The sequence below is a fragment of the Alosa alosa genome, chromosome 11, assembly GCF_017589495.1.
Source record: "Alosa alosa isolate M-15738 ecotype Scorff River chromosome 11, AALO_Geno_1.1, whole genome shotgun sequence".
Classification (NCBI taxonomy): domain Eukaryota; kingdom Metazoa; phylum Chordata; class Actinopteri; order Clupeiformes; family Clupeidae; genus Alosa; species Alosa alosa.
The window spans coordinates 15,112,926-15,131,998 of record NC_063199.1 but is presented as its reverse complement, the minus strand read 5'-3'; the positions used below and the strand labels follow the sequence as shown (position 1 = coordinate 15,131,998).

At 43.3% G+C, this 19,073-nt stretch overlaps 1 protein-coding gene across 1 annotated transcript in view; it reads left to right on the top strand.

Moving 5' to 3' along the window:
* Positions 1–12,008: 12,008 nt before the first annotated feature.
* smad3b (SMAD family member 3b) overlaps positions 12,009–19,073 on the top strand; it is a 31,056-nt gene continuing 23,991 nt past the window's right edge. The window contains exon 1 of the mRNA XM_048257116.1: positions 12,009–12,380. Coding sequence (XP_048113073.1) covers positions 12,178–12,380 — 203 coding nt within the window. The 5' untranslated portion in view covers positions 12,009–12,177. The remainder of the gene's footprint in view (positions 12,381–19,073) is intronic.

The window sequence follows — 19,073 nt, the reverse complement described above, 5'->3', positions numbered from 1 at the left end:
TAACACTTTTTGGTTATGGCTAAATAATTCTAAAATCATTTGAGTTTCACTAGTTATACTTTTTAACAAGCAACATACATATCTCTGTTACACATATGCACTGGAAGTTTGTTTGTAGGAGCTACTGTTCTTTTACAATTCCACTGAGAGTGGCGATAGGTGAAATGTTACAACCTGCCCCATGGGGTTAGTTGTAACACTCATGCCAAAGGCTGTTTTTAATTAAATTAATTCAATAAATGTATCTGAATGTGTATGATAGAATAGGATCTGACTATTTATGATACATAAGTCATGAACTAACAACAGACGTGTGTCGAAAATTGACTTTATTTTCTATACGGAGAAATAACATGAGAAATATGCGCCAATGGAAGTTAAAGAGTCTAACCAAGGTCAATCCTGCCAAGAAAAGCCCTCAAACCTGAAAACACATGAGTCAAAATGCAAAACATCACAAAAACGAACTAACCTAACACTAATACGCGCATATTTTTGTATTGCAACATCATTATACAGTATGAGTGGCTTAGTTGTAACAGCGCGTTACAACTAACCCAGCTGGGTCACGTTTGTTATAAGATAAGCTAGCTCCTGCTATGAGTTGGCTACATGTTTCAAAACGGTGTTCATTTTTAGCCTACAAGACGGTTATTAAGATGATACAAGATTGGAGTCAGTGAGCTGCACCCACAACTCAGTAATGGAAAGACAAGTACCACCTAGACATTTACGTTGATGTCTTCAAAAGCGTTTGCTGCAGATCTACGGGGAAACAAGCCCATACTGACTGAAAATTTGTGGAACACCGTCTCATAGTAGTGTGGATTAACTGACCAATAGCATGCCTCGATCAACCCCTGCAAATAGGGAAAAAGTCCGTGTTACATTTAACCCCGCGTTACTTTGTGCCCCGCGCTCCCCTAGCTGTCAACATTGAGCTTTGAAAATAAGGGAGATTTCCCGGGTTTCTCACGCAGAATACGGGAAAATGTCAACACTCGTCCTCCAACGTTGGAAGGGTTGCAGTATTAGTCCGTTTCGCAATTGCAAGGTCATGCATTGGTCAGCTAAACAATACAACAAAGTAGCCTACTTTATTTAGGCTACGCCTAACAACAGCCTATATTAATTTATTAATTCAACTTTATACAGCCCTAACAAGGCTAAAGTTCTGTATAATCGATGGTGCGCTGTCATTCTCTCTCCTGCGCAAACAAAATGTGTGCGTTCCAAGCCTAGTGCGTAATTCTTCTTCATAAAGTTAAACAAATGCATTTCGTTATTTTAAAGGAAAAATATAAATAGCCTGTCATGCAGTTTATGGGCTACAGTGCAGAGTTGGGAAGTTATGGTAGGCCAACTTGGAGGGAATTTGCGTGCGGCCTTACACTATGCAGGTGCCACTGAATTGTGCTCTCACGACAACCACGCCTTCATCTTAAATAGTCTCACTGTCGCCTTCAAGCAAGCAAAACGATGCTTTGAAAACATCTGTTTCGCTGGAAGGACAAGGGGGTAGCAATAGCAACAGGACAACAGTATCCTAGAGAGACTGACAAGTCCGATGGTAGATCTAATGTTATGAGATTGTTAAAATACGGGATATTTTACGGGAAAATATTAAAACGAGAAGACTGCGGGAAAAAAGTTAAAATACGTGAGAAACCCGGAAAAAACGGGAGGGTTGACAGCTATGCGCAGACAGCTTCATGCGCAGGGGAGAGAGCGCGCGCACAGGTGTTTTATGATTGTTGGCTTCTGATGGTATCTTGCTAATTCACTGAAGAAAGACTTATGATTATGGATAGAAAGAACATTCTTAAAAGGAAAGAAGTAAGGCAACGAGGAGCAATGCTATAGAGGAATACTCATGTATTTTCCCACTGAGCCACTGACGACGTGACTGCCTCATAGGCTCACAGGTTGGTCGAGAAAGCTACATCTAGTAACCTGGCAATAGCCAGATGAATTTCGCTCCACCTAGTTCCACTCATCCATCTGGAACCGATCCATTGAAGTGTTGCTTCAGAAGGCTGGGCCTAATCAAAAAATGCTTGCATATGATTGAATAAGCCACTTGTCCGTCATCTATTGACGTGCTACTTCAACCACTCACATCGAAGCCAACCCGTGACGCTAATAACAGACTCACAGTCGCTTCTACGCTATGTCACATCTATGAAACTCCCGCCCTGCGTCCTGATTGGCTAAACCATAAAGTTGGTTGGAGAAATCACTCTCAATGGAAGAGGTCCCAGATGGATGTGAGTGAAGCTAGGCGGAGCTAAGCGGAACGACATTCATCTGGCTAGGGTCAGGTTAACATCTAGCTGAGCCCAGTGACTATGCTTTTGTGAGAAGAAACCATTCATATGCCTATATCCCTGGCAGACCTTTACAAAAAATATTTCACACCAGTGTAGGATATGGCAAAGTTTGAGAACCACTGCCTCCACTTACTGTCGGCTAATGCGCGCTTCTGGATGGGTTTTTTAACGGCGTGAATGTAATTTCTGTTTATAAAAACAAAGCAAAGTGTTGTTTATTTTTAGTTTGGGTTAACGCCATGTCAATTAACCTTCTGAGTTACGTAAACTGAAACTGAAAACTGAAACTGAAAAAAAGATGTAGCCTTATAGCCTATGATCTCTGTGTAGACAATAGCCTAATGAAAACTGAAAAGACCTATCTGTCTGTGCCCTGGCTACAGTAGGCCTACAGTACATGCACTCCTATTGAATTTTCAGAACGAAAGAGACTGTATTCTCTATTGGGTTGTAATCAAAATTAAGTTTTAAATAAAGTTAACACGTTTTCTGAAAAAAAAATTGTTCCATGTGCCCTTTTTTAAAATTTGAGCCCCTGCCCCTTCAAAGGTCTCTGCACGCCCCTTCCATGGACTCCTGCATGGCGTTTTCTGTGTCGGCCGCTGTTGATTTCCTAAAGTGTTGAAATGCATACATTAGCCTACTTCTCAAAAACTGTATGGCAACAATACACATGGGCGTTGGCATCGGGCATTTAATTGTTTCAGCACCCACCGACGGAAACATAAATCGGCTATGCCTCCGGTTACAAGTCTGCCCATTGATCATAGTGCAGCAGATTAGTAAAAAAATCGTTCACTTTGGTATAGAAGCATGAAATTTGGCACAGATACTCTCTAAGGGCCACTATTTTGGAAAAAGGCGCTGGCCACTCAAAAATTCAATATGGCGGCCATTTTTCAAGATGGCCACCATTGCTATTCAATGCATATTATATCAATTATTCAAACAGTGATCTAAGCATATAATTTTATACAAATACTCTCTAAAGGAAATGTTAATGGGAAAAAAATGCTTGTCCCTCAAAAATTCAAGATGGCCACCATTTTTAAAGATGGCCACCATTCCTGTCGAATATTAATCATTTCAATTGTTCAAATGGTGATGCAAGCATAAAATTAGGCAGAAATACTCTTCAAGGAACACTCTTTTGGGAAAAGGTATGTGTCACTCAAAGATTCAGGATGGAAACCATTTTTCAAGATGGCTGCCATTCCTGTCCTATGTTCATTGCCACTGTTTCCAAAAAGTGATACAGAAAATATGCCACAAATATTCTGTTAAGGCCACTTTTTGCAAAAACTGGATGGCCAATAAAAAATTCAAGATGGAGACCTTTTCCAAGATGGCTGTCATTTCGGTAGTATGTACACTGTTGCACACATGCATGTTAGCAAAACAACGGCCACACTTTTAGAAAAAGGCAATTGCAAAAATTCAAGGCATTTTTCAAAGTGAGTGTTGCTTTAATAGTGTACTCTGTTGGGACTGAGTTAAAAGGAATGATTGAAAAAATAACATAAATTCACATTTTTACCAGCTCAAAGGCCTTGTGGTTAGAGTGTCAAGCCTGAGCTTGAGAGGTTGTGCCCTGTCGAGTCATAATAAAGACTGTTAAAATGGTAGCCAATGCCTCCCTGCTTGGCAGTCAGCAAGTGTTTTATTGGGGGCAACATATCCATAAAGGTGTTCATATACATCATGGTCCAGAATCAGGAAATCGGCTCTCACCCACTGCAAACTTACTTTTTTATTCACATTTGCAATTGCACAGTTCTGTGCAAGTGAAACCCAATCTAAAACATTTGCATCCTCCACTGCACTCTGATTTGCAGCCACACTTGGCTAGCTGTTCACAACTTTGTTACAACTGGTGCATTTTGCTGTCCAGAAGACCCCCATTGTTCACCAAGCTTTTTCATCTCCAGTCAGCAGGACTCTGCTTCTGACTGACACTGGGTTGCTTGACCCCATATGGAGCCTGCCTGATATGCAGCACGTTTAGTGTGTTGAAGCAGAGCTGCCCTTGTTGGAGGAATGGCTTCATATGGCCTCTGCTTTGGGATTTTCATTTGCCATTTTGGGGGATTGTTGTCTGATTAAGGCCGAGGGGTTATCCTTTTACCACCTCAATCATAGACATAGTACACATTCAAGTATGGGATACAACTAGGTTCGGGTCACCTACACCTAGCCAGATCATTCATCCAGTGCCATTTAAGTCCCGTGTGATCTGTACACCTTCCAGGTAAGCGTACATGAACAAGTCATGTATTGCCCCGCTTACCCTTGGCTCGGCTCTCCCGTGCTGGCACAACCTGTCAATTCAGGTGCGGCTATCTAACTACATCTAGCATCACCATTTGAAAAATTAATGTAAGGATTCAAGAGAAATGGCGGCCATCTTGAAAAATGGTTGCCATCTTGAATTTTTGAGGGACAAGCACATTTTCCAAAAAAAAAACATTCATAAGAGAGTATTTTCACAAAATGTTATACCTACATCACTGTTTAAACGATTGACATAATGACATTTGACAGAAATAGCGCCATCTTGTAAAATGGTCATATGTTAAATTTTTTTGTGGCCTTTTTTTCCCAAAAAAAAGTGACCCTTAGAGAGTGCCAAATTTCATGCTTCTATACCAATTTGAACGATTCTCTTGAAATATGCCATTAATCTGCTGCACTATCAGAGATTCCTAATGTTACTTTCTACTTCGGCTAAACTTTACAAACTGACAATAAACAGCATCAACAGTCAGGAAACAATGTATGTGGGTCTACTTTTGCTTTAAATACATTTCTGCATTTTTCCAACTGCATTTTCTGACGTTTGCAGGTGTTGTAGGTGTTGTTGCTGCTTCTGTTTATCACAATACATTTTGGTTTCGTCTTCCCCTCTCGTCGCTGATTGGCCTGACATTTGTCTTGTCTGAGGGAAATGGTTATGAATTATGGTGATCCAGACTAGATCTCCCTGAAAGAAGAAACAACAATCAACTACTCTTACCACTGCTAGGTAGCAAAATAGTTGAGCATTTGAGCAATATTTCAGCCTTAAAGGAGAATTCCGTTGTGATATTGACCTAAAGTGTATTGAAACATGATACCGAGTGTGAACGTATGTCTCATAGCCCATCTCGTCTTGTCCCCTGCACTCCAAAATCTGGCGCTAGTTAGCCGATGCTACCAACAGCTTTTTCAATAGTGGTGCTTCGGCATCGGGCTATAATAAAATAATTCAGTGGAAATGCATGGATTCCAGTTTCTTCCAGTAGCAGCAACTGGAATCCATGCATTTCCACTGAATTATTTTTGGAATCTGATCCCTTATCATACCTGTTCATTCTTACTCGTTGCTCGACTTATCGTGACTAAATTCAAGATGGCTGCAAACGCTAAACTTCGTGAAGATACTGTCTGTATAAATCGTCTTGTAAGTAAACTACCAGTGCTTTTTCAAAGTTCTCAATGTCTCGTTTTAAATGTTAGGGCCCTCGGAAGTCTACCAATGAAGTGTGGAGATACATTGAGCCTCGTAAATGGGTGTAAAACAGTGATTTATTTGCATGGCTAGCCGATGCGGGCTAACCCACTATTGAAAAAGCTGTTGGTAGCATCGGCTAACTAGCGCCAGATTTTGGAGTGCAGGGGACAAGCCGAGATGGGCTATGAGACATACGTTCACACTCGGTATCATGTTTCAATACACTTTAGGTCAATATCACACCGGAATTCTCCTTTAAATTTGCAACCTCAATCATTTGTGCCATTCTAAAAAGACCTTTTCCACAGCAGCCATTTGACATGAAGCAGGGGGGTTAATAAATACCTTAAAGAAGTCTTCAATTTAGAAGAATCAGGACCTTATGTCATTATTATGACCTGCGCCTATCGTGAAAAAGGTCCATCCTCTCCTATACATAGGCTACTATGGGCCAAATCAGCATATTGTAGGCTATTTTAAGCGCATCTTATGGACTTTCAGTTGATTTGCGGAAAACGGACCAGGGACAAATCTGTAAACCAGTGAAATAACTGCACTGTTAGCAGAGCTAAAACCTCTCACAGGTGTAGATCTGGCCCACAGTCAGATACCGTATGTCAGCTACAAATGGATCTAAGGCTTTCATGCGGATCCGATCTGTAATAGTGAGTGGAGAAAAGGTGTCCATTGGGTTGCGACGTCTATTGCCTCTCCATCTCTTTCCATCTCTATCCACCTATCTCTCTCTCTCTCTCTCTCTCTCTCTGAGGGTATAAGAGTTTCAAACTGAATGCCATACAAACACATGCACAAACACACACACACACACTTTTTATTATCAAGTTGTCATGAAGGGTAGAGTATGCATCAGCATCATTGAAGTGAACTGCTGATGGAATTTAATGGATAACCCCAAAAACATGAGTGCCATGGTCAGATGAGAGTAGATTGGTTAAGGAGGAGGCTCATTTAGCCTTCACAAAGAAGTAATGGCCTCGATACATACAATCATGGGCTCAGTGGAGCCTTAATATCAGTTAAATATGTCAGTGCAATGGTACACACAAAGCTCATTTAAACTTTGAGTCTGTAGGTTACGGGTGTGTGATCTATGGTCTGGTGATATGCATACACATTTTTAATGGTTGGCTAGACAGCATGTGCAATGTGTTATTATTAAATTATTTTATTATAATAATCTCTTAGCTGACTACTCAGGGTTTCATTTCTGGATAGAGCATTCCCGTGCAGTGTCAGCCTAAATAGTCCAAATTCACCCCAACATCACCCCAAAATGGCTTTAAATATACACAAACCAAGTATTTACAAACTAAACAAAATAACAAAGTTACAGAAGTTACAAAATACTGAATTTACAATGCAAGTATTTTTCTGACCTGATCTTCCATGTTGCACTGTCAGAATATGACCACTAGATGGTGAGATACATCCTAAAATCCATGCCAAGTGGAGCAGCTGTAGGGAGACTGCCCTACTTTTCAAATGTGCTTGAAAGTTCCGTCACAATGGCCAACTGAAACTTTTGGTCAATTCTGGGTTTTACACTTCTAAACTTCCTACTTAATTATTACTTTTGTAGTCAGTAAAATAGTAGTTTGTGTGTGATTAAGTCCTTTATTGTTTATTCCATAATTTAGATACTTAGATTAGATTAGACATTTTCGCATTCAAAAGACAGAATGGCATTATGTCTTGTGTGCATGTGCATGCTGTGTGTGTGTGTGTGTGTGTGTGTGACAAAACAAAAAAAAATTTTTTTTTTCTCAGCTGATAACTTCCTGGCTTCGGTAATAAACCGTCTGCAAGCTGGATACTCAGGGCTGAGACAGACAATGCTGTCCTGCTGATGTCTGTGATACTGATAACATATCTTTGCAGCAGGGACATAAGTGACTACGTGTCTAGGCTATGTGTCGTAAGGGTCTGAGATTGACTGCTTGTTTATGGCATATGAGTCACTGGGTTCTTTGTCATATGGTACTGACCAGTGGTACCAAGTGGTCACGCAGCATGGGGTACTTTCTTCAGCTTTATAAGCCTGTTGTCAACTCTTGATGAGTCATCAGGGATTTGAGGCCATGATGTGTGTGTTTATATGATATGTCTTTGTGTATGAATGCATGTTCAGTAGACTGTAACCCTTGTGTTACAGATCAAGGTTGTAGTAGAGAAAAGGAAAAATATTCTGACATAACCTGGTTGTACTTTTCTGTTCTGGTCCTCTTCATAGTGGTGTAAAGGTAAGGTGTGTGTGTGGTTAGAGAGAGAGAATGAGAGAAAGAGTGAGAGAGAAAGTGCAGAGAAATATTTTTTTCAAAGTAACAGCCACAGCCTGGCCTTGACGAATGATATAAAATAAATGCAGTCGTGCTTTTATAAACCCAGCCGGCTAGCCAAGAATGACGGAGGTCAGCATCTCAGAATAAGCAAGAGCTATCGCCGGAAACTCATTTTCAAGTGGTCGCGGAGATTCATGATATCTTTTCTGGGTCACTGAAATGATGCATGAGTGTGCGTGTGGGGGTGGGAAGTTTATTACAAGGTTGATGGGGATGGGCTGGAGGGGGCTGTGTGTGTGTGTGTGTGTGTGTGTGTGTGTGTGTGTGTGTGTGTGTGTGTGTGTGTGTGTGTGGATTAAACGATTACTGCCACTCCACTTCTGGCTCCGTCAGCCTGCCTGCAGATTGATGGCTGTAGGTTGGTAGATAACAGCTTGCAGAGGTTTCAGGGAGTAGCGCTGCCTGCCACACCCCTCCCTGACCTCCTTAATGACAGGCTTGTGGGGATCACACACAGAGACGGCTCCAGTGAGCTCATGGGCGCAGTCGCCTCGTGTGTCTCGCAACAATCAGAGGTGCTCCGTGGGGCCACTTGGAAACCCACACACACTTTTTCATACACACACACACAACTTAGTTCCCAAAGCAGAATGCACACTTTTAGCTCCAGCTCATTGAATCAGATTAGACCGTTAGCATCTCTCCTATAAGATAATCTGATTCAATGAGCTGGAGCTAAAAGTGCTACTGTCAGACTCAGAGAACGGCTGGATGAACTGGGGAAAGGTAAAACTCAATTGTTTAACTCAAGGGGAGGTGGAAAACGAATGTTTGAATATCCCTTTAAGGCTGAATAAGAGAAAACACACACACACACACACACACACACACACACACACAGCATTTAAGGCTGAATAAGAGAAAACACACACACACACACACACAGTATTTAAGGCTGAATAAGGGGCATTTAGAAAAGCTGGATAGGAGAAATGAAGAGCTATTTTTTGACACGGGTCAAAAAAGGAGTGCAAAGTCACGGCAGAGGCCTTATCAGGGTGCATCAGGGCTCCTTGTGTGGCGCGTGTGTCCATCAGTGTTATTAAGTTTGATTGAAGGGCCCACACAATGGCCTCGCTCCCCCCTCTTCACACTATTGTGTGAGGTCCAGCTGATGAGTCTGCCTAGCTCTCCGATCCTCGGCTTTCCAGGTCCATGCCGATCTGTGCAGCACAATGCCATTGTTGTCCATCGGATTGTCTGCGGTCCAGAGCCATTCAGCCAGCCGCTCTGCCTTTTGTCCTGCCTTTGTGTCTCCCCGTGGACCCCGCTACCCAGGGACCTGCCCTGCCTTCCCTCGCCTGTGTTTGCCTTGCCCCATCTGCCCTGCTCTCCAATCTAGCTCTCTCTCTCACACACACACACACACAGGCACATGCATGGTCACACACACACACACACATGCTCAGACACGCACACTGCACACTCCTCACCAGCTGTCCTGTGCTGGTCCCCAGGGTGTTAACAGGTGCTGGCTTGCCGTGATGGTGCGCTGTGTTCGTTCCATGGCAGAAGGCACACGGCAGGTTGTGTTGAGATCCTCCAACCTGCCCCCTCTTCAGAGATAAGGGGACACTACAATGAACTTGACGGTCATTTGAGGTTCCTCTCCCTTCTCCCCTCCTGTGCTCCTTTTGGACATCATGTTCTTTTGTTTTTAGCTTGAGTGCTTCTACTGCAAAAGCTTGGCCAGGGGTTTCAGCTGTCCTCTACAGGGTAAAGGAACAGTAAACGTTTGCTGTGTAAATGTACTGAAAAACATGTAAGAGAAAGACAAGTCATTGATTTTGAAAGAAAAAGAACCATTTCATGTGTGGTTAAATATGCTGCTTACTGACCATTTTAGCTTTCTGTGCTATTCAGAAGCGAATCTGATGAAGTGGTATCTTATACAGTGTGGGCTACAGACCCCATATGAGATCTAAATAGCCTAGACGTGCTCTGCAACACCCACAACCTCACTGCAGATCAACATGGTTCTAGAACTTTCATGAATAACACCTTAGTCTGGTGGGCGGCCGAGTCTCCTATTGAGGTAGCAGAACAGCAAGACCTTCCCAAACACGTCTGTAAAAATATACAGTGCTGTCCATTGATGAGGTGTAAAAATAGATGAAAGGGAAAGGAGACTGCTATGAAGGGCCTCTAGGCATTGATATTTATAGAACAGACATGGTGCTGTTTACAGAGAGAGAGAGGATGGTGGTGGGGGTTGAGGGGCTATTATCAATACTGCCACCTAAACAGCCCTGAAATAACCTTAGTTCGGTCACCTTTACAATTTCACAAGGATGTGCTGAAGGTGAATTTAAGTCACTTTTATTGGGGGGATCAAAGGATTAGTTGTGAGGGTTCTCTATTTTTGGACTTGGAGTGGTCTAAGGGGGAATGTGTCGACGCACCCCATGCTATGCTCGCCAACAGGGCCCCGCAACCCCCCACTGCCAATATCCGGTTCTCCAGAGCTGCCGCTTCAGAGAGGGAGAGATCAAATCTGTTTCGCATGAGTCACTGCTGATATATTATAAGTACCAGTGATTCAGTTCCAGGTGAGTCAGTATTAAGTTTGAAACCCAATCGCCTCTTTTCAGCGTCTTTTAAAAGTTTAAGATGGGAGACCTTGAGATGTTTATGAACTTTCTATTGCACTGCAGGCCAGCATTTTAATGATCTCAGTTAAAGGAAGAGAGAAAGCGGTTTGCGCCTGTAGAAGGAGGAGCACTTGACAACATTGGTTGCTGAGCACCAAGAGATGAGCAGGTACATTGGCCACTGAGGCCATTTTTACCGCTAGAGACATTTATTTTTTATAGAGATATAATTTATGTAGAAATAACTTATGTGTTATAACACAGAGAGATGGAGAGAGAGAGAGAGAGAGAACAAAAGGCCTATATGACTCTTTGAGGTGTCCTTAAGGGGACTGTGAGAGTCCCCTCTGTATTTGGGAAAAGAACATCTGGGAGTCTGACCCTCCTCCAGGCCTAGGCAGGGAGAGGGTGCAGACTGCTGACAGATACACACACACACACACACACACACACACACACACACACACATAAAGACTTGGGATATTCCCAATGTCTGTGCAGATTGGACAAGCTGGAACAAGCCTGCCTGTCTGCCTGCATGGCCATGAGTCTGTGTGTGTGTGTGTGTGTGTGTGTGTACTCTGTGCCCTGAGACCGCAGTTTTCTACCCCTCCCCCATTAAATAAAGAGTCTGGCGGCAGACTCCAGTGTGCCTTTCACGGTTCAGCCAGTTTAGAAGTTCTGCTTGCAAAGTCTCCACTTTCACCCTGTGTCACAGCCTCAAAGAAAGTAACACAGCATTGCCACATTCCCTTTGTAAACTAGGCCTATATATTTTTTTGGGGGAAATCATGTCAATCTAGTTATGTCATGTCACATCAGATCTACATAATTTTATTCCATCAAACTAAGCTAGGCCTATTCCACATCTGCAGCAGCAGGCTACTGCCACCCATATGCAAGAAAGCGTCAGTGGGTGGAGATGGTCCGCAATTTGCATTTTATCCAGACTATTCAGCTTTTCCATATGACTTTAGCGTGGAACGTTAATTTAATACCAGTGGATAAACGAGTAGGCCTATATTATGGTCACAGTTGGACACCTGGACGAAGATCCCTGGATGAAGATGATGAGGAATGATGACCTTGATATTTTTCCATAAGCAAGGCATTTAATTTTGCTTGGTCAATCACCTCAGGCCATATTCTAATGCGAACAGAGCGTGGTGGAGGAGGAGGGGCAGACAGGACTAGGTTTCGCTGCGGATTGCTACCATTCATCTGAGATTTAGCTCGGCAGAGTGGTACTGTCTGCCGTCAGCGGGCACTCTGTCTGGAATGGAGAAGAACCGAACTTATCTTTATGAAGTCTGAGTTTTAATTCACTTTTCGATTTCACATTTAACGGCAAGACTTACAGTTACTTTATAATAAGACAGTAGTTGTGTGCATTGTTTTTGGGAAAGATGTCTATACTGCCGTTTACACCCCCGATTGTGAAGAGGCTGCTGGGTTGGAAAAAAGGAGAGCAGAACGGACAGGAGGAGAAATGGTGCGAAAAAGCAGTGAAGAGTCTTGTCAAAAAGTTGAAGAAGACTGGACAACTGGACGAGCTGGAAAGGTCCATTACAACCCAGAATGTAAACACGAAATGCATCACCATACCGAGGTATTTGCGCTAAAACTGTCCGAGCCTTAACTTGGCTAGCTGGCTAACAACTAAAGCTATCCTGGACCGTGAAGACAAGTGTTACTTGTGAATAACTTGTTGGCAGCGAACTTCTCAGAGATAAAGTTAGTCTATGAAGGAAACTGTCTAAGATGGAGTGATTGTGAACAGTAAAACTAACGTATTGATAATAACCAATGGCATGTTCAGTTAACTAATGTTACTGACGGTCGAAAAATGAACAATGTTGACATCAAGGAATGTTGTCTTCACGTTAATTCATGACCGAAGCACACGTTAACTTGTAACAGCTAAGCCAAGTTGTCTGGTAGCCAATTAACCTCAACATATTGATCTGTGTGCTGCAAGTTATCAAACGTGAACGCTGTTGATGAATAACAGTAGTTAGAATGTAAACGCCGTGCTAATTATCGCTCGTTTTCTTTTAACAGGGAGGTTATGATGGTAACTTAACGTTAGCTATGTGACATGTTATTTGCGGTTTTGTCACAACTCGGCTGGTTCAGTCAAAGTGACTGGTAATATTAACGTTACAATGCTAACGTTAGTTGTAATGTTAATAGCTAACGTGAACGGTAACTAACTGTAACGTTAACTCAAACGTTAGGATAGTTAATCTAAACGAGGCCCAGTAGTAATAACGTTAACAGTTGAAACGTCTGCTTAGCAAAAGCAATAGCATGTCCATCTTAACCCAGTAAACATATTACCTGAACAACGGAAATAATATTGGATATTAAAGCATTTGTGCTATGTTAACTAAACGTTAGCTGTCTGGCTAGCTAGCTTTCTAAGTATTTGTTATGCTAAGTACTGTAGTCTAGCTAGCTTAGTCCGTTACGTAACAGCCCTCTATCTGGGACACTCGGTGACTGTGTTGACAGACTGTGTGCGTGTGTCATTGTATTTTGTGCTAGTTGTCTGATATCGACGGTTAACACAGAGACATTCTTTCAGTTAGTGGATTGGCTGCTATTAAATATGCCCCTCACTAATTTTATCCTAGAAAAGCCAGCAAAATGCATCACAAACAGTTCCGCTTTGCTTTTGTGGGATGACTTGAACGTTACTTGATGGCAAGATATATCACCATGAAACTGAACAGTGAACTGATGGAAGACACAAATGTGTTACATTTTGATTAATACGCTAATTAATGGCGCATTTTACTGATCCACTGCGCGTTGTGCTGCACAGTAACGAGAATTATGCCGATTTACTAAGTCTGTTATGTCATCCAGTCCCTACAGTAGCCTATGCGCTTCACGGTAGCCAAGTCTGGCTCCTCGAGCTGCCTGCGACGCAACACCGGTTCTTTATGTTTTTTTTTTTTTGTGTAATTATCTAGCATGATGAGCCATACATTACACCCACAAAGGTGAACGGCATTGCATAACAGGTAGCTCATAGCTCTGTAGGCGAAGCACTTTTCCTCTGTAATTAGCTGTATAATAACACTGTCGGTAGACCTAGGCTATATGTTCACATGAATCATCACTGAAAGCCTACCACTCAACACACCCAGGGGAGTTTGAAGATTCAGTTCAGTCATCATGGTTCATTTTATTGCACTTCCTCCTATGAAGACTACAAGTCTGCCTGTAGTCCATTGTCCTAACGTGCTGCCTGCTTTTCTGGCCAGTGCCCAGGGCTGCCCTTCTAGCTCAGTTGGTAGTAGGTAGAGCTATGTGCTGACACCAATGTCACAGGCTTGACCTTTGGGGAGAACTCAAATAACTAACTGTACTGTAATGGTTCACAAATGCAAGCAAACAAATACATACTTGTAAGCGAAAATAAAAACCTTGATTTCCAGGTAGATATTCTATTCTGATTATTGCTTACTAGTATTGTCCCTTTATCTGTGGCCACTGCTATGGTGGTGTAGATGTCTGATCTGAAGTTGTGGTCTGTAAACACTGGAGGTGCTAGTCCTCCTTTGCTTACTATGTAGGGAGACGCAGTGTGTTTCTGGTCTGGGCACGGACTGAGATGGGCTCCTCTTGGATTTGGAGTTTATTGATTAATATTTTTTTTGTTTTGAACTGTGAGTGTTAAGTTCACTTAGCAGCCTTGCTGTTCTTTATTGTCACCTGTTTCATAATAGCTATTAATTATTAGCCTGAACAGTGTGAGAGATTAGCCTATTAGACAGCTACGCTGTCTTCACTCTTCAGACATTGTCAGTCTTCTTAAAACTGCTCCCTTAAATTAACGTCCTAATTGGGGGGGGGGTTGACATTATCACGCGATGTTCTGGCAGTACAGCAGAGACTCAGTCCATTATTTTGTGAATGTTCCTGTGTGAGCTCTGAAGACCCAATGTGTATTGAATAGTGCAGTGCAGCTCTGAATAGTGTAGAGCAGTGTTTCCCAAACTTTTTTTCTGGGGACCCACTTTTTAAAAATGACAGACCATCGCGACCCATTTCACTTCAAATCTACCCAGCAACCACCAATATTGTTTAAGGCCACAGGTTCTCCAACTTTTCTATGCCTTCCCCAACCATATATTGCTATAGGATCTAGATAGATAGATCCTGCTTTGAACACGGTTGTGTTGCATTTTGAGCACTATCAGCGTGAAAATTGGACTACTGAAAAGATACGCGGTCGTCATTCGTCAGCATAGTAAGCTGTTCCTGTATTTCTAAAAATAAATGTTGTAGGCTACGTTGCGTTGCAGACAAATGGGTCCATAACACTGTGGACGTCAGTTCCGATGTAAACAGCAAATAACTCAAGTCGTTATATTGCATTGTTGTATTGTATTATATTGTATAGTCGTTATATCGGAACAAGAGGCTTTTGCGCAATAGCCGGAAGAATGCGCCTTTACTTTGGAGTTAGCGAGGTAGAAAACGAGAGGAATAGTGTTTAAAATGTCCATTTAAATTATAGCCTAATGCACTGTGCATTTTAAATCAGAAATAAGAATGTGAGGAGGTTGCTATTAACTTTAAAGATTGCATCTACAATCGAAACCATCTACATGCAAATTGAATGGCCTTATGTCCGGTCTATGGATGTCTGATTTAGTTGACAGCACGGTCACTAGATTTTAATCGGTAAAGTTGAGGAGCTGGCATCTGTTAATGTTCGTGCAAATAGGCGGATTCATGTCCCTTGTAGCTTGTAACTGCGAGGTACATGGCAGGCGCCCCACAGAACGGTTTCATTTTGAGAGGTAGATATCCATGCTCTGGCACCCCCTCTGCGATGCGTTCGTCCCCTAGTTTCATGCGCCAGTTTCATGAGCTTTTATGACAAAACTGTGACTGTGGTAGTTACATCCTAATAGAAAACTGTTAGCTTTCCTGGTATAAAATGACAAATGGTATCAGTTAGGCCTATAACACAACATAAATTGTGCTGGCGACCCAAATAAAATCTCCTGCGACCCACCTGTGGGTCGCGACCCAGACTTTGGGAAACACTGGTGTAAAGCAGCTCTTTTCTAGTGTCTGTACAGTAAGAGCAGACCACTCATGAAGCCAGCTGAACGCCTCCGCTACCGTTTTGGCCAGGGTGACATTTTTCGGTGAAGAGGCAAGATGCTCTGGCTCGGTCTTGTCTTGTCGGACACACTTGAACTTCTGAGACCAGACCAGCGTCTGTTAGTGCTGCTGTGCTGGCTTGTCTGTGTGTGTGTGTGTGTGTGTGTGTGTGTTTTAAGTGCTGTATATGTGTGTATATGAGTGAGGAATGAGACAGACAGCTGGAGAAGCTGTGCAGGGTCAGGCTGAAAGGAGAAAGTGCGAAAGTGGGTAGAGGCATCCCTGCGGGATTCCCCTTGGTGGTCTGTGACTAACTCTCCTGTTATGAAGGCAAGTTTACACAGGAGATGGCTTTAAAAGCAAAGCTGTCTGGGTTCTGTGTGTGTGTGTCTGTCTGTGTGTGTCTCTGTGTGTGTGTGTGTGTGTGTGTGTGTGTCTGTGTGTGTGTTCTGTCTGAGGCTCCTGGTGGATTGAAGTCATAATTGTCAGGGTTATTCAGACACAGTGATTCTGACAGAAGAATGAAGCATAAAAAGGTGAAAGGAGAACAGGAATGTTGAAAAGTGGCATTCTGTTGGAGTTCTCCAGGTGGAGTATGGACTGGGGCAGAGGTGAGGTGAGGTGCAGACAATTCACAAGCCTTTCTGATGAGTGTGCTGACCTTCAAATCAACGGGTGCATGTGGTGAACAGAACCTATATGGTTAGGTGCAGGCTGGATGCTGTCAATCATTTGCGAGTGTGAATGGCCACATAGTCCAGGTTAAACAGTGCCAGACAGTGCAGTCCATACAGGGCGATGTTGTACGCGCGCAAGAGATAGATGTTGTGGGTGGAAGAGCTGTCGGCTGTCATGGAAACGGATCCACTTCTGACATTCCACCTGGCCCTGCCTGACCTCGACACGCTCTGCGACGAATCCTAACCTTTTTGGTCGTGTGTGTGTTCGCCACGCAAACCTGTTCACCACACTCCCCTCAGGCCTTCTCCACAGGTTGGGCTGACAACTCGGAAACCCAGTGTTTTTATTGCAGCTGCTCTGACACACACACACACACACACACACACACACACACAGTCTGAGACACTAACAAACATTCAGGCGCAGACACGTATGTAGGGACATGCTTTCTCTTTCACACACACACACAGACAGACACAGCTGTCTGAATGTGGAGCTTAATGCAGACAGAGGCTTAGCAATAAAACGATACAGAAACAATAAACACAGCAGCCCTGTCGTCTGGCTCAGAATCAGGAGGTTTGTTCGTTTGTTCGGTCCGTTTGCAGCAGAGGAATGAGAGAGGGAAGCACCACAGCCCTCAGGAGGAATTCATACGCCTGTGTGTGTGTGTGTGTGTGTGTGTGTGTTTGTGTTGTGTGTCAAAGGGTCAATAGTGGGCGATTAATGTGACGTGAAAGGGAAGGTCCTCCTGGTGAAAACAAACAGCTGTGCATCCGTCTGCACACATGGGTGCCAGTGGAGAATTTGGGCTTGCCTACACTGTGTGTGTGTGTGTGTGTGTGTGTGTGCTGTGTGTGTGTGTGTGTAACAGTGTTTGGAATATTTTTTTTTGTGTGTGTCTGTCTGGCTGCCGGTCTCATATGTTTTGTGTGCAGTCTCTTTGTTTATTGTAACTTACTGGCCAGGGAAAGTGTGTGTTGTATTGTTGAGCCACCACATCCTCTCTGTTGTTTCTCACACTCTCATGCCAACAGTTGAGGCCACTGGTCACTTCTCCCCATCGGAAGTCGCTAATGCAGTGTGTCCTGAGGCGTGTGGACTTTTGTGTGTGTGTGTGTGTGTGTGTGTGTGTGTGTGTGTGTGTGTGTGTGTGTGTATGTGTGAGAGATAGAAAACTGTGTGAGTGTTTGTATGTATGTGTATGTATCTGAGAGAGAAAAAAAGTGTGTGTGTGAGAGACAAAATTGTATGTTGGTCTGTGTAGGTGTCCGCAATGCCGTATTAAGGAGTTGTGAGGCTAGGGTTTGTGTGACTATGTGCCAGGAGGAGGCCCTATATCGCCTAGACCAGCCTTTCTCAAACTTCTTTGACCTGAGGCCCGGTCATGGCAGACTTTGGGGTCATAGGGCCCACCTACACCTACACCTACGCTCTTCCACTTCTCGATCAGCATCAGTTGTGTTTGCAAAGGCTGGCTAGTCATGGCAATTGCAGTTGGTTGGCTAGTGGTGGGGGTGGGGGTGGGTGGGACATCCACAGCAGCAGGCTGGCTAGCTAGCTGGTGGATTCGTGGAAGCACTCCACATATGTGGTTTTTAGTAATTCTAATCTTTCATCCTTTAAATCCTTTCACTTTCTTTTTTTGGCCCCACTTGGATGCTTTCTTTGACTGGACATTTTTATTTCTTTGCTCACTCGGATTTTTGTTCTCATGTTATGTGAGTGTTCCGTTGACTCACTGATGAGGCCCCCTAGAGGCAAGGTCCGGGGCTGCAGCCCACATAGCCTCCTTTGTTAAGCTGGCTCGTGTGTGTGTGTGTGTCACTGTGTCATCTTTTGAGACTTTTAAAAAAGGAAGCTGAAAGAAGATTAGGGTACCGGTCTGCTACCGTGCGCTTCCACCCTGCCGAGGCACCTAGCCTAAGTGTCCAGTCAGCTTTAGTCATCTCATAATGCCCGCACACCGTGTCTATCTAATCATGGCTTGGACTGAAATTACCTTATAGGCAATCAGTTGGACATTCCCTGTTTAAGGCAACGATGCTTTTAGCAACTCTCTCATCCCTGCCTGTGAAAGCAGCAGGACATTTAAATGGATGGGTTGAAATTCTAAGATACAGTCTTTGAGGACAGTGCAGCAAAGCTGGAGTTCTGTTCCTAATGCCTGAACATCAATTAGTTTGCGACCCATTCCCGTCTGTGACTGTCAGATGCATTTCCTTTTGTATATAATGTTGTGAGGAGTCTACCACTGTGAGACAAAATGGACACAAACTCAAAGCACTCTTTCAGCACTCTACTGCTGGTTTCTGTTTTGTCAGTAGGATGATTATTTTCCTGTAAATCCCTTTAGTCTGGGGAATTGAGCTCTTCACTGAGAGAGTGAGGACTGTCGTGTGTGTGTGTGTGTGTTTTGTGTTGGGATGGACTTCAGACACTTTTGGATGGCACTGTGTATGGTTGCAAAGCGAAGCATCAGACTGTCTATTTA